General features: G+C 43.1%; 1 protein-coding gene across 1 annotated transcript in view; it reads right to left on the bottom strand.

The window, feature by feature from the left end:
• The window catches only part of TEDC1 (tubulin epsilon and delta complex 1), a 72,727-nt gene extending 59,092 nt beyond the window's left edge, over window positions 1–13,635 (bottom strand). The window contains exons 1-3 of the mRNA XM_051625148.1: window positions 13,429–13,635; window positions 12,160–12,238; window positions 5,098–5,300 (exon numbers count right to left, since the gene is read on the bottom strand). Of these exons, the coding sequence (XP_051481108.1) occupies window positions 5,098–5,300; window positions 12,160–12,238; window positions 13,429–13,635 (489 nt within the window). The remainder of the gene's footprint in view (window positions 1–5,097; window positions 5,301–12,159; window positions 12,239–13,428) is intronic.
• Between the last annotated feature and the right edge of the window lie 611 nt (window positions 13,636–14,246).

The raw sequence follows: 14,246 nt of genomic DNA, 5'->3' as shown, positions 1-14,246 counted from the left end.
ACAGCAGTGCCTTTCTTTTATAGAAATCTTGACTGCCACTTGTGTTCCATAAAGGCATTTCAACAACAAGATTAGACCAAGCAAAAAGCCTTACACTATACTGGAAATAGCCATTGAGCCAAACTAGACTGTGACAAACAAAAGATTAATCAAATTGCAAACCCAAGAGTCAGAAGGTATGCTTAGTTTTGGTTTTCCCAATCAGAAGCAATTAAACTGATTTAACTTTGGCATGCTAGAAAGACATGCATGAATTCCAGCTATAATAGCTGTAACAGCCCTATTTGTTGATTACTATAAATTCACAAAAGAGGAGGGGCATCCAATTTCACTCAGAGGGCAAGAAGCAGGCAGAGGAAATTAGTGGAACCAAGAACCAGTGTTTGTACAACATATCCTGCTGATGATGAGGGCTATAACATCACTACCTTCATCTAAAAAACTCAACAGCCTCCACACTTAATTAAATTTTTGGGCACACATAGATTACTTTCAGCTGTAGAAAAAATCCCAGTACAGGCAGTGTTCTTCCCTGGAAACAGAAAGAATACATGCTCAGAGAGTACTGCTGATTATCTGCACAAACCATTGTAGATTTGGAGAAAGCTGTGATGATCTCTTTAAAATTAAAAAATTGAGGCAAAAATAAAATAGTCAAATACTGAATATGCTAAAAGGGCAGGTGTGTATCAAACAATTACCTGCTTCTCACAGAGAGTGAGAGAATATGAGAACTCCAAGTCTGCCTTACAGCTTCAGTGAAGGCCAGCATTTCACCTACAGGTTTCAGGTGTGTTTTGTACTCCAGGATTTTCATGTGTAAATAGGAATCAATGAAAGGCACTTGAGAATAATCTGCATGTACATGATCACCAAATCAAAAAAAAAGATGTTAAAATGGTCATGATGGCAGAGCATATTTGATTCAGAAATCCACCAGAGGTATTAAAAGCCTTTAAAGAAAACATCCATCAATTAATTGCCCAGTGTTTTAAGGCAATAACAACAGGTGAGTATTCCTAAGTAGACACAGTAGACAACTGAGTAAATGGATGTGAGCCTCTAATTCAGATTGTACTTAAGTCTTTACAGATCTAATAGAATTAGTGATTATTTATTTATTTTAGAGTTGACCAGTAACACATTTGATCTTTCACTGCCTCTAAACTCACCAACCTGATGACAGATGACCACAGTAAATCCAGAGAATGGACTTGCATTTCAGCAGCCAAGTACCAGACCCTGACATGCACCATTGATTGATCCCTTCTTCCCTCTCCTGTTCCTCCTGCACAGTAACAAGGGTTCCAGGCTGCTCTTTTAACTGTCTCTCACCCCAGTTTATAAACTTCACAGACTGGCAGAGGGCTGTGAGTGGGAGGCTAGAGGGCAGTGGCTCCTTCAGTCCTGCTCCTTGGGACACCCTGCAGCAGACACCAGTGCCCTGGCTGTAGCACTGCCCTTCCACAAAAAATGAGCTGGAGGCCACATGAGACAAGGTGCTCTGAAGGACTTCCTTACCTAACACACAAAAGTAGTCAAAGCAAACAATCACATTACGCTACTAACCATACTTGTCCTTACCAACAACTACCTCAGGATTATTTTTTAAATTAAATTAGCCACATTAAGCACTATCTCCTACAACGTTAAGTCTTTCATCATGCTTTCACCACCATTTAGTTTACAATTTTAGGAATTACTTAACTCTGGATTCTGAAGATGTAAGTGGATATAAAAGTCAGCTTGTGGAAGCCTTCCCCAGCTCAGGGTTTTAAGATTATTAATTCCTCCATGCAGCAGTTGGACTCCATGTCCATCAATATCATGAATACCCTTGTCCATCTATAAATAACTGGCCTGAAATCTTTCAGAGCTGATGGAAGTGTTCAATTTGCAAGGGAAGAAAACTGTGTTGCTAAGGAACTGCAAAGAAAAAAAGGCCAGAGAGTGGTAGTCCAAAACGAAATTAAAGGAATTAATTTAACTGGCCCTTGATGTGTTGGCTATTTGGCATATTATCAGCAATTTAGCAGGCTGTGGGCTTTGTTTCAAACTTAGGCTGAAAGAATAGTCAGACCTTAATTTAGAGATTAGCTGCATTCTCTCTTCTTCATACAACAGACCCTGTCCACTTCTGTGGATTTCAGACAGAATTTTTAAAGCAAACCACACAAGTATCAGTTTGAGCTACAGCTATGCCTGCAGTTCTTGAGACTCCATTTTTCCAGATGAAGACAAAGGATAAAGATTCTCTTCACATTTATTCTCACTAACAGACTAACAGATGTGCTTTGCTGATTTTGGCAGAGATCTCAGCAATGTGCAGAACAAAATAATATTTCATATATTTGTGTTTTGCAACATTTTCATTTCAGGAAAATATTTTCAACTTATAATTATAATAACTTTTAAAAAGACTTCATGTGGTGGAAGATTTTTCAAGCTCTCTCAGCTGAAAATTTCTGTTGTTTTAAAGAGCATTCTAGTGAAGCTTTTTTCTTCTTCTTTTACCTTTTTCCTTTAATTTCCTTAAATAGAGAGTCATGACTGCAGAGACTGCATCTGCTGGCCTTTACAATTTGTTACACATCTTCCAACACTTCAGCTTAAGTATCACAAATGCCTGGTATCTAACATTCCCAGAGCTAAAATTCCAGTACTTCAATTGTTCATGTTGTACTTTAACTCACAAGATGTCAGATATCAACCTGACAACCTCACCATCTTTCTTTCTTACTGTGATGTTAGGAGCTATATTGTTGAACGCTGTCTGACTGATGAGTAGACTTTGACACATGAAAGTATCCCATAAAGTAACAGTAACTATCAAGTAACAACATGTACCAATAACAAAACTATCACACTTACATGCAACAAACAACAGAAACTGACTAACCAAAATAAGGTGTATGACCCACCTATCTTCTTCTTACCCATCATTACCTCCTCATGTCCTTAACTGTGCATTCCTAGATCTTAATTTGGTTGGGTCTTACTGGTTGAATTTATTAATTTTGTAATACTTAGTTGATCAAATAAAAGAGAAAACTTCTCCCTCAAAATTCTGTTTAACTTGCTTGTGATTGAAATCCCAAAATACACTAGTTATGCTGTAACTACATTCCATCACTTTTTTTCCCCCATTAACACCTATTTTTATTGGAGCATGAAAACTTGATAGATGAACACCATAGAAAAAATGTTGTCTTTAATACAATGAGCTTTACATATGCAGGCTAGCTCCAACTCCCAGCCTCTAACATTCTTGTTTGGCCTATTGAAAAAAAAAAATATCCAGACCTATAAACCTTTACAGACATTATTTTGGACAGTTAGTGGATAAAAACATGAAATATGTATTCCATGCTTTTTGAGAAAGAGAGGTAGAGCAGGTGAGAAATGCAGTGAAAGGCACAGCAATAAATCTCTGTGTGGTCATAAAAGATAACATCATATTACCATAGCTCTTTCATCTGTTTTTGAGAAACGCAGAACTTAAACCTTGGGTGAAAGTAAGAGGCACTGCTCCACTTGCTGAATTCACGGTGCTGCTACTCTTCACTCATAACTCTTTTGTAATAGAAATTAAGGACACAAAAAATAATCTGCTATAGCAAAAGAAAAAGAAGAAAAAGGTAAGGGAAGTTTAAAGTAAAAACTTCTCCAGAAGGGTGTTTTTCCTAAAGTCCCAAGTCGTCCTCCATGTCACCACCACTCACACCCACTGCACCAAGCACAGCCTCTTGTGCTCTTTTCTGTGCAGCAAACAACCACAGTGTACCAAGAGTGGTTGTTTCCTCAAACTACTGTTAACAATGTTGTTACAAAGGTGACTCTTCCCTTCAAACTGCTCTCTATCTGCACAAAGCCTTTTCCTTCTGAAGACACTGTATCTATACCACAGCTTTCCAAACTCGCTTTCCTGCTTTGCTGACCCCTAAAAAGATTCTAAAAGAACAGCAGTGTAGGGGAGCATGACATAAAGACCACAAGGTCTTAGACATTACAAGATACCTGCAGGTAGGGGTTCTGACATGCAAGGTCCTTTGCCAAACAGTGAGACAACTCTGAGGCTGTCATTTTGAACCACACTCACCAGTAATTCATGTCTGACTAGATGAAGATGACTTAAAACAAAGGCATACCCTTCTAGAAAGGCCACAGTCATAGCAAGACATTGCACTGAAAGGCATACCCTTCTAGAAAGGCCACAGTCATAGCAAGACATTGCACTGATCAGCTTAAATTCAGACTATGTTATCTGTTAAGAGCAGGAACAGTTTATTAGCAACAAACAAGATATAATCAAGGGGAAAACAATCTCTCCTGAGCTTCTCACTATGCTTCAGAGCAATTGTCTAAACAGTAACTGTGCATGAAGTCTTAAATGCAAGGAATGTGTTTCAGAAGCAGTAGTACCAAACACTGATTGTGGCTTTAACGGGGGTTTTTTTCCCTTTTTTTAATCATGCATCTATACTGCAGTTAAAGCAGACAGTTATCCTTACCTTAATTCAGAGCAGGGTATGTGCTAATATTTTCTTGATGGAAACAACAACATATCCCACTGTGCTCTTAAGAAGCAAGGCCATTAGTTACCTCAAGAGCAGTAGCTGCCATTTGACATCTCCACGGTGTTAAAAAGCACTGGTTTTGCTTTAGGATTACTTGCTCTACCCAATGGCAACATACCTAGAAATCACTGCTATCCTGTTTGCCTACACTGTAGAACCATTCCTGCTACAGTCTGGAAACACAAAACTCAGAAGCACAGATCAAAGATACTAACTGACTTGCACTGCTCCACACTGGTCTCACTAGAAAAAAAAAAAAAAGAAACACAAACAAGAAATTCATGCAAGAGTGGCAGTTTGAGAAAGAGAAGGAATTCAGGTCACCTGCACACAGGGAGTTTAGAAAAGGGAAAGTAAAGAGGTTCTGGATGCTGGCCCCTTTAAATATTTTAAAGCTGGAATAAGGCTTGTATTTGTAAACATACCAAGATACCACACATTACATGCTGGCGATAACATGGCTGCTGTCACAGAATGTTATGTATGGACAGGTAAAGCGGAAGGACATAAACATACTCACCGTGCACACAGAAGCTTCATCCCCAGTCTTTACTCTGTTCCGAGCCAAAAGTTGCTCCAAGAGGCCGAGTCTGTGCAGCAGCCAGGAAAATGCCAGCAGCAGTTCCCGACTACCTGCTGAGCCGTCGGGGGGGAGCCGATAGAGTTCTGGCCTGCCATAGCCATGGTACCACAACGCTGACTTTACAAACCTAATTTGGTGATCTGAAAAGAAGAAAACAATGAGGAATAATACACTGCACTACCCAATGCATTTCCCCATTCAGTTCCTGAAACTGCTGCCTCCTCTGAGAGCAGGATTTTAAATCAAGCCAAAGATTAGTGGAGGACAGTCTTGATCAACAACTTATAAAGGACAGAAGGGAAAGGGTAAAAGCCTTCCTTATGTTGCCCCATTCTGATCTACAGGAACTACTGGAAAGGGAAAATAAATTCAAAGTTGAGATCAAGACCAGAGCTGGCCTCTCAGAGATTAACAATGGCAAAAAAGGTAAATAGCCATCCCCACTATAAGAGGATTTCAATTCACCTATTTATTTTTTATGAGCCACCAAGCATGCTATGAATTAGTAAACACTCCGAGTCACTTCTGAATGAAACTGGAATTTAGAGATAGGAGTTTCACAGCCTGCTGGAAATCTCTGAGCACCAGTCAGCAGGCAGAGATAACACAGTACACCATACTGCATGCCAGACCACACAGACTATTTCTCAGGAGTGCTCTGATCCATATTCCTTTGCACCAGCAAATGTTACTTGATAACTACATGACAGGCACTAAAGAGCTGTTAAATTCTGAGGAAACACAGAGAAAATGATTATCAAAAGTTATCACCAGTAAGCCTCAGGTCTGTCCTAAGTCAACACTAAAATACTAAACACAATAAGGGGGCACAATGATGAACAATACATATTGGGGAAGAACCAACAGCTGTTGTAAAAGGAAGTCCTGCTCAAAAAGCTACTGGAGTTCTGGAGTTCTCCAAACTTAACAACAAGCAAGTGATTAAAGAAGATTCAATCAATGCAGGACATTGAGACTTCCCAGTGGGATTCAATTGGCTCAAAGAAACTAAGCCACCATGGAGGGGGGGAAAGGAAAGGCCCTTGAATCAATGACAAGTGCCTAGCAGACAAGAACCAGAGGGTAGGAACAAATGGTGGTTTCACATAAGGACTCTGTGCTCAACCGTTGCTGTCCAACCAACTCCCAACTGACACACAGACAACGTGATAGTGACAGAAAGTCTGGTGCCAATGTGATGTTACTCAGAAGTAAGGAATGCAGACAGACCATGAAGGCTTGGGGAACTGAATGACTCCAAGCTTTAAAAGGACAGATAAAATTATTTTTAGAAAAAGACCCAAAAATTATGCACACAAGGGAAAAAAACAGTCCTAATTTTACTGGCTTTGCAAAGGGCTTGGAGCTGACCACTGAACTCAGAAACTCAGTAACTTTATAATATAAGGTTTTTCATTACAATATCACACTTGGTTCTCGTATGCATCCAAAAGCAAAAACTCAATGTGAGAAACGTAGAGAGGAAACCAAACAAAACACAGAGAAAAATATTATATTGTTGTCTACATCCACCATGACCCCACATCACAAATTCAGTCTTATTTTATTTCTTCGGTCCAAAAAAGCTACAGAGGATCTTTGGGGAGGGGGACCAGGAAACACAACAAAAAGGACAAGCAGAATCACAAGTGCCAAACATCTTCATTATAAAAAATTACAACCTAGGCCAAGATGATGCCTGAAAATGGATACACCAAACCTCTTCAAAACCATGATTGCTGTGAAATGGGTGTCCAGGGAATACTTTGTTTGCCCGACAAGAACTATGAGCCACTAAAGAAAATTAGCAACACGAGTTAAAGAGATGTTCTTCACACACAAGAGAAAGCTCTGAAAGTTCTGGCCATGGGACATTTTGGACACTGAGAGTTACACAGGCTCAAGGAGGAACTGGATTCATGGAAAAGGAGTTCATGGAAGCTTATGAAATATAAAGATACCTTTTCTTGTTTGGGAAGTCTGAGATGTAAATTACCAGAGGCTCAAAGAATATCCCCCTGAAAGCAACCTTTTGTAATGCCTCTGTCCTTTCCTCTGGGCATCCATTTTTAACAGTTGCCACAGCTGGATGGAGCTAGAGGAACCTTCTTTTAAAATAAGGAAGAAAGCTGCTCCCCTTTTCCAGTGTAATGCTTCAGTATCTCCATAGGATTTCATAAGAGGTACACATGCACACAAAAATAACTGAGGGACAAACCTTGCACAATCAGCAGTTGTCACTGCTGTCCTTAATTAGCATACCAATTAATCACACTACATACTCATTGCTACTTGTGGTAAAAATATCCCCTAGCACTGACACATACCATAATCTTTCTTTGGCATCAGCTGCTGAAGCTCAAAAACCACATAATGACCAACTACAAGACAATAAACAAGATAAAAATCCTGTTGGTCTCAAAAGAAATGTGTTAATTACAAGAGAATCCCACGGTGAAGAGTTGTTGATCTAACTTGATTTGCAAAATGTTAAAGGAGTCTTATCAACCGAAAGTAATGCAAAGCCGAGACACAAGGAGGAGCTATAAACTGACCTATGCTGTAACCCTGTGGGAGCAGGACACTGCAACAGCTCCGCTGAGGCTGGCAGAAGCTGATAGATATAAAGAGCCAGTGAGCTCTTTGTGCCTTGACAAACCAAAGGAAGATACATGGTATGCACTGTTTGACCAGCTTCAGGATTTAGGGAAACATGAGTGCAGATCCCTTATGAGATGCCTACTTTCAAAGTGTTCCTTGATCCAAACACAGAGCTGGAACTGTTGCACAGATTACTACATGTCTTCAGCAGTAGGAGCAAGGGTACATGATAGGCCACCTGAAAGCTACAAATCAATTCCTGACAAAGACATTAACCAAGACTGAAGGACAAAAAAGAAAACAAGATCAGGAGTGTGATCAAGCAGGTGACACAATGGCACAGAGCTACTGATTTTTTTGCAGGACTAGTGTTTTGTGTAGAGGAGCTTCTGCAGAGACAGATGACAGGACAACTGGTATTAAATGTAGCTTGTTTCTGCATTACAGACCCAAAAAGTCAACCCAAACACTTAAATCACCCTTTGCTCTTTTGGCAGAGCCTGTGAATGTAAAAACAAGCAGCTTCCCTTCATGATGGCAGAAACATCACTGTTTGCTAAAAAATGTTGTTGTAGAGACACTCCAACCATTCCTGCACAGGGGGAGCACTCAGATGTTAGAGATTTTGTTTTAATCACCCTTGAACACTCTCAGATGAGCTAGGTTTCATGTTGCCCTTCGCTTTTCTTCGTGCATTTGTCAAGAAAGGAACAGCCATATCAGGTAAAGGTAGCAATACTCCAGAGAAGACCACTACCTACTTTCCTTCTTTTTCAAAGCAAACAAGCATCACATGCTGCCATCTGCAGTTCAGGGAGCTCCCTGAGAAATCACTAGCAAAGAGAAGGAATAGAGAGCAAGTCAGGTGGCTTTTTTTTTTTACCTTTATCATCATTGCTCTGCTATACTGCTCAGGATCCACCCAGATCCACCAAGGCAACTCACCACCTGAATCTGTGTTGCTCTGGTCCTTCATTCCAGTCCCTGTTTCATCTCTCTCACTCTGCAACACGTTGCCCTCCCTTGAGGAGGTATCATTAGTGTATCAGGCAGGAATTGAATGGGTGGTCAAAGCACGGATCTGGAACCGGGACTCAAAAAGCCTTTGCATGACCTTAGAGAAGTCACTTAGTTTTCCTTATCTCTACAGTGCTCTGCTTACAGGGAAACAATGCTCAGAAAAATGGCAGTAGAGGGTAAGTACCCAAGACCACAATGGACTCCTCCAAAATGAGCAGGCAAGAGAAAAAACATCACTCAGACAGCAGGTAACACTAGTCACTCAAACACCTCTTTGGCAACATCTTCCTTCCTGAGGATTAGACAATTTAAGAAGAAAGACCTACACAGGCCTTCCAACTAAACCCCTTCTGCACACACATTAACAAGGTACGTTCAGCAAGTAAAACCTGTGGACAAACCTCAGGGTTCAGCTCTCTCAAAACTGTACTGAACTGTGCTCTTCCAAACCCTGCAGAATATTTTCAGTGAATTACAACATGATTATCAAATAAGGGTTATGTATTAGCCCAGCAGGCTAAGATGGAAAGGAACTAAATCAAGTACAAGAACAGGCACACATTCATTACTTCATGCACTCAGGCAAGAAACACCTCCATAGGTAGCAGTATTATGGGAAACTACTGCTGCAGAAGAACATTTTCTGCTTCATTTGTCAAAGAAACAAAAATATATTGCAGCTCCAGACCTCTTGTCTATACTATAAAAAATGAATTGTAACTCCAGAAAAGAAACATTTCCTCTAAATACCTAAATGCATATTGCCTTGCTACTTGGTGTGGCTATTAGTTGGTTAACAAAGCCCAGCAGCTGTCAGGCTCTGTGAAGAAAGAGCAGCATGAAGTCACTCATCATAAGTTCATCACCGCCATGATGCCCAGAGCACCATTACAATCATTCTGAAACGTTTGAGGGCCTGGGGTGTATTAACAGCTTCCCACCCGAGTTTACAGAAAGTGTTTTTTACTATGTCAAGAAAAAAATCCTTCCAAAATGACAAACCATAAGAGCCATTTACAGAATATTATAACCACTTGCTGGCAGGTCTCAGTAGAGCTTCTGGTTTCTTCCTGCAAGAACACAGAAGTTCCTGCATTTTGAAACATCAATCTGTGTGGATTTTTTTTTTACATGTAACTTCTCTAGTATTTCATTGTCTGCTAGCTGGGCAATAAAATATATCAAACCATTCAAAAAATATGATGCAGAATGTTTTTCTAAACAATACCACACCATAATAGCCACAAGGGAATGGTTAGTAGCTGTTCTATTCAGGGCACATTTTAACCTTCCCTAAAAGTCACTTCAGTAACAAGATCAGATCAAAAACTGACTAATGAAAACTAACTCAAAACAGAAATAAACACAGAGGTACAACTTCAAAAGCCACTTGACAAAAAGGACTTCCCAGACTAAGGAAAAGATGTCTGGAAAAATCTGTCCTTTTTCACTAGCAAAAGCTGTAAGAGAACTGTCCTTGTAACACACTGCTTTCTTCTAGGATCTCACAACTGTAAATGATCCAACATCTGGCATACAAGCCTTGAAATGTAGGGCTCACTCCAGAGAGTAGTGAGAAGAACCACTGTCACCCCAAAAACACACACAGACCACAGACCCAAGCTCAGTGTTTCCTTTGGAAAAACTTTTAGCCTAAAAGAAAAAAAAAAAAAAAGGAAAGGTTACAAGACCGTTTGAGTATTGCCTCTTTTCCAGAAAGCTTCTCCTGTTCCTGCACACGCAGTAACCTTCACACCAAAGGAGTCTTCAGAGCTGTCCTCTGGGTTCTGGCAACTGCTTCTCTCCTTGTTTAGCTTATTAACAGGCTGCATAAGAACAGCAAAGAAAGGAAAGCCTGACCTATGGACTAAAGCACTAGACACGGATTAGAGGAATCCATTTCAATTCTTGGTGGTTTTACAGGATCCTGTGCAAACCTGGGAAGTAATTTAGTTCCTCTGCCCATTTATTTTCATGAGACAAATGCATAAAAGACTGTAAGTGCTCCAGAGCAGGAACAGAAAGACAGTAAAACATTGATTGTATTCACAGCAGACACCTCATTCACTTCGACAAGTAAAGCTAATTAGTGCCATTTGAAAAACTGTATGGCTCTCAAATGTGAGTTTCAGCTTTAATAGCAAAGTTTCTTCAAAATAAGCTCAGCAGTTCTGAGCAGAACCACACATTCCTACCTCACAATCTACCAGGAGAGGCTGGGTTTGCCCTTCTACAGCCAGCAACATGTGACATGCACATGGAAGTCCTGTTTCCAAATGCTAAGAGCAATTAATATGGGAGCAGCCAGGATTCAAGGAGGTCACACTTGTGCAGGACCACCTCCACAAAGCTGTAGGAGACAGCAAATAAACTGGCTTAGTATACACCAGATTGTGGATGAGCAGAAAAGCAATAACAGCTACATGAAAAATAGCAGTCCTGTGAGTAACACACAACCAGGCTGCTCCCCTGCTGAGCCAGCAGCTAAACTATGCTGGTTTTGCTCCACACTCCTTGAGAGGTTATCACCCACAATACTTAGTCTTTTTTAACTCCATTTCCTGAGCCACCAGATTCCCACCTCTTCAGGGGCTAAAACAACGTTGCTTGTGTTTTTCTGCTTTAAACAACAAAAGTGGGTTTTAAGGGGTTTTGGTCCGAGGAGACTCTATCACAACTCCATTCTCAACGCTTTCTCTGACAAAAAAAAGGGCTCTAGATAAGATTTCTTTCAAAAGAGAAGTCTGGGGAGTAGCATTGTACTTCAAATAACATACATTTAAGAAGTAACTAGTGCTCTGCCATTATGAGAAGCCAACATGCATTCAGCTTCTTTCTGGAGTGGTGTCCCTCTCCACAGAGACATTCATGGTCCCTCTAAAATATCTGCACACAATTTACTTTTTGTTTTGTCTATAACTGCAAGCCAACACTGCCTTTAGGGTTCCTATACTGTAATTCACAGACCTGACATAGGAGTTGATAGAAAATTAACTACAGAACTATCTGTAATATCTGGAATGCAAAAAGAAGAGATCAAAGGAAAAACAAATCAATTTCTGTAATTATCTCTGCAGGAACTGAGAATACGTAAGATCATTGCAAAGTTTTATTAGCTGAGAAATATCCAAGGGAAGCAAGAGCACCTAGCAAACACAAAAACATCCCAGTTTCCTGGAGAGAGCAAGCCAAAGAGAGATAAACCTGCATGCACACCTATGATGCAACAGCAAGAGCCAGTGGCATAAACTAAAGTATTAAAAATGGAGCATTCCTGACAAGGACCAATGAGTCAAAGAAAAGGTGCTACAAAACCAGCCTCAGTAGTTCCCTGAGACAAGTCAGAAATTGTGCAGTCAGCCAGACTGACTGGGTTACCTATGGCATCAGTCTCGGTCCTCTTGCCCCCGTGGATCTGTTTCAGAAGTGCATAGAGCAGCCTCCAAAAAGCCAGGCTCTGCAAAAGAGAGGGGTGGGGGAGATCAGTAGGCAAAACATCTGCCACATATTTAGCCTTAATGACGCAATTTAACCCATATTTGAGCATCACCTGTTGCATGGAGGTTTATAGGAGGTTTAAGATGAATATCAGGAAAAATTTTTTTACTGTAAGAGTGACAGAGCACTGGAACAGGCTGCCCAGAGAGGTTGTGGAGTCTCCTTCGCTGGAGACATTCAAAACCCGCCTGGATGCCTTCCTGTGTGATGTACTCTAGGTGACCCTGCTCTGGCAGGGGGGTTGGACTAGATGATCTTTCGAGGTCCCTTCCAACCCCTAGGATTCTATGATTCTATGATTCTATGGAAGAGCACACCTGCATCCTGCTAACATTCTCAAAACAGGCAGGGTCACCTCTTAGCTGTCTGATGAATGCCACCTACAGTAAGGTGCCCTCAGAAAGAGAAGAGCTAGTAATGCTGGCTGTACAGCAAGACCCAGCACTTCTCCCTGCAGGCACATGCACACAGGGGCACGGGTTGCAAAGTATCTGCTCTGATACAACCATAGAAGGCACAACTCACCCATAGACAAACAAGTACCAAAAGACCCTAAAATCATCTGACCATGATAGCATCAAAACTCACAAAGAGGGAGCATGCAGTGTGTTTGAACTGGAAATAATTCCTTGGCCACTCAAGGACAGCATGCTCACCAACTGGAACAGTGATGCTTATAGTTGGAATTTCAGTCAACACTTGTAAAACCCCTAAAATAGCCAGCTGGGAAAGTGAAGCACCCTGCGGAGGAGCTGGAGGCCTGTAAAGCCCTGAAGCAGGAAAACCGGACCCTCACTGGTGTCAGTGTAAGCAAGCCTCGGGTGACACCAAAAAAAGCGTCGCAGAACACGGTGAAATGACAAACTTGAAGATAAAACCACCAGAAAACAAAGCCCGTCCGAGCGCAGCGAGTTTGCAGCGTCGCACAACAACAACGCAGCGCGGGCTGGGGCTGCCCCCGTCCCCAGGCCAAACCCCTCCTGGGGGCCCCTTCCCCCTGGGACCCTCTATCCCCGCACCCCTCGGGGGGCGCGGAGGAAGCGGGGACATCGCCAGGACACAGCGGGGACATCGCCGGGTCACAGCGGGGACATCGCCGGGTCACAGCGGGGACGCCGCGAAGGGTGCCCGGGGGCGGCCCGCGCTCACCGCCTGCGGCCGGTCGAACTTGGCGCAGCGGAGGGTATCGGGAGCTGGCCGGGCTTGGGGCGGCAGGGCCCGGCACAGAGCCCCCACGGCTGCCGGCAGCGCCCGGCCCGGCTGCTGCTGCTGCTGCTGCTCCCCGGGCTGCCGCGTCCCCTCCCGCCGCCGCCTCATCCCGCCGCGCCGCCGCTTCCCGCCCTCTGCCGTGCGCATGCGCAGGGCGGCGGGGCGGCCCCCGGCGGCGCCCGCCCGCTGTTGCGCCGCCTGGCGGCCGGGAGGAGCCCCGCAGCGGGGCCGCGCCCGCCCCGCCCCGCCAACCCTCCGCAACCCCCCCGCAAACCCCCCTGCCGCACGGAGCCCCCGGCGGGGTTTGCGCGGTGCTGGGGCCCATGGGCAGGCTCCTCTCTTTGTGCCTGCCCGGGGAAGTGGCTCACAGCCACCCCACGGGCGCGTCTCCCGCCCCGCCGAGACCCCCCCGAGCCTGCCCTGCGAGCTTTCCCCACCTTTCCGGGCAGGAAGAGTTGCGGTGAAATCCCGCTCCTGCTTTTCTAAAGACACGGCTCTGCTGCTCTCAGGACAAGATAGCATTTCTCGGACGCTGGCAGAGAGCATAGTTCTGGCTGGAGGGGATCAGCCTCAGTCCCCAGCTCCCCACCTTGCTGGAATCACAGAATGGTTTTGGTTGGAAAAGACCTTTAAGATCACTGAGTCCAACCATTAACTCAGCACTGCCAAGTTCACCCTTAAACCACGTCCCTCAGCACCACATCTACACGTCTTTTAAATCCCTTCAGGGCTGGTGATTCCACCACTTCCATGGGCAG

Source organism: Apus apus, chromosome 7 (genome assembly GCF_020740795.1).
Source record: "Apus apus isolate bApuApu2 chromosome 7, bApuApu2.pri.cur, whole genome shotgun sequence".
Lineage (NCBI taxonomy): Eukaryota > Metazoa > Chordata > Aves > Apodiformes > Apodidae > Apus > Apus apus.
This window is presented reverse-complemented; position numbering and strand designations above follow the sequence as displayed.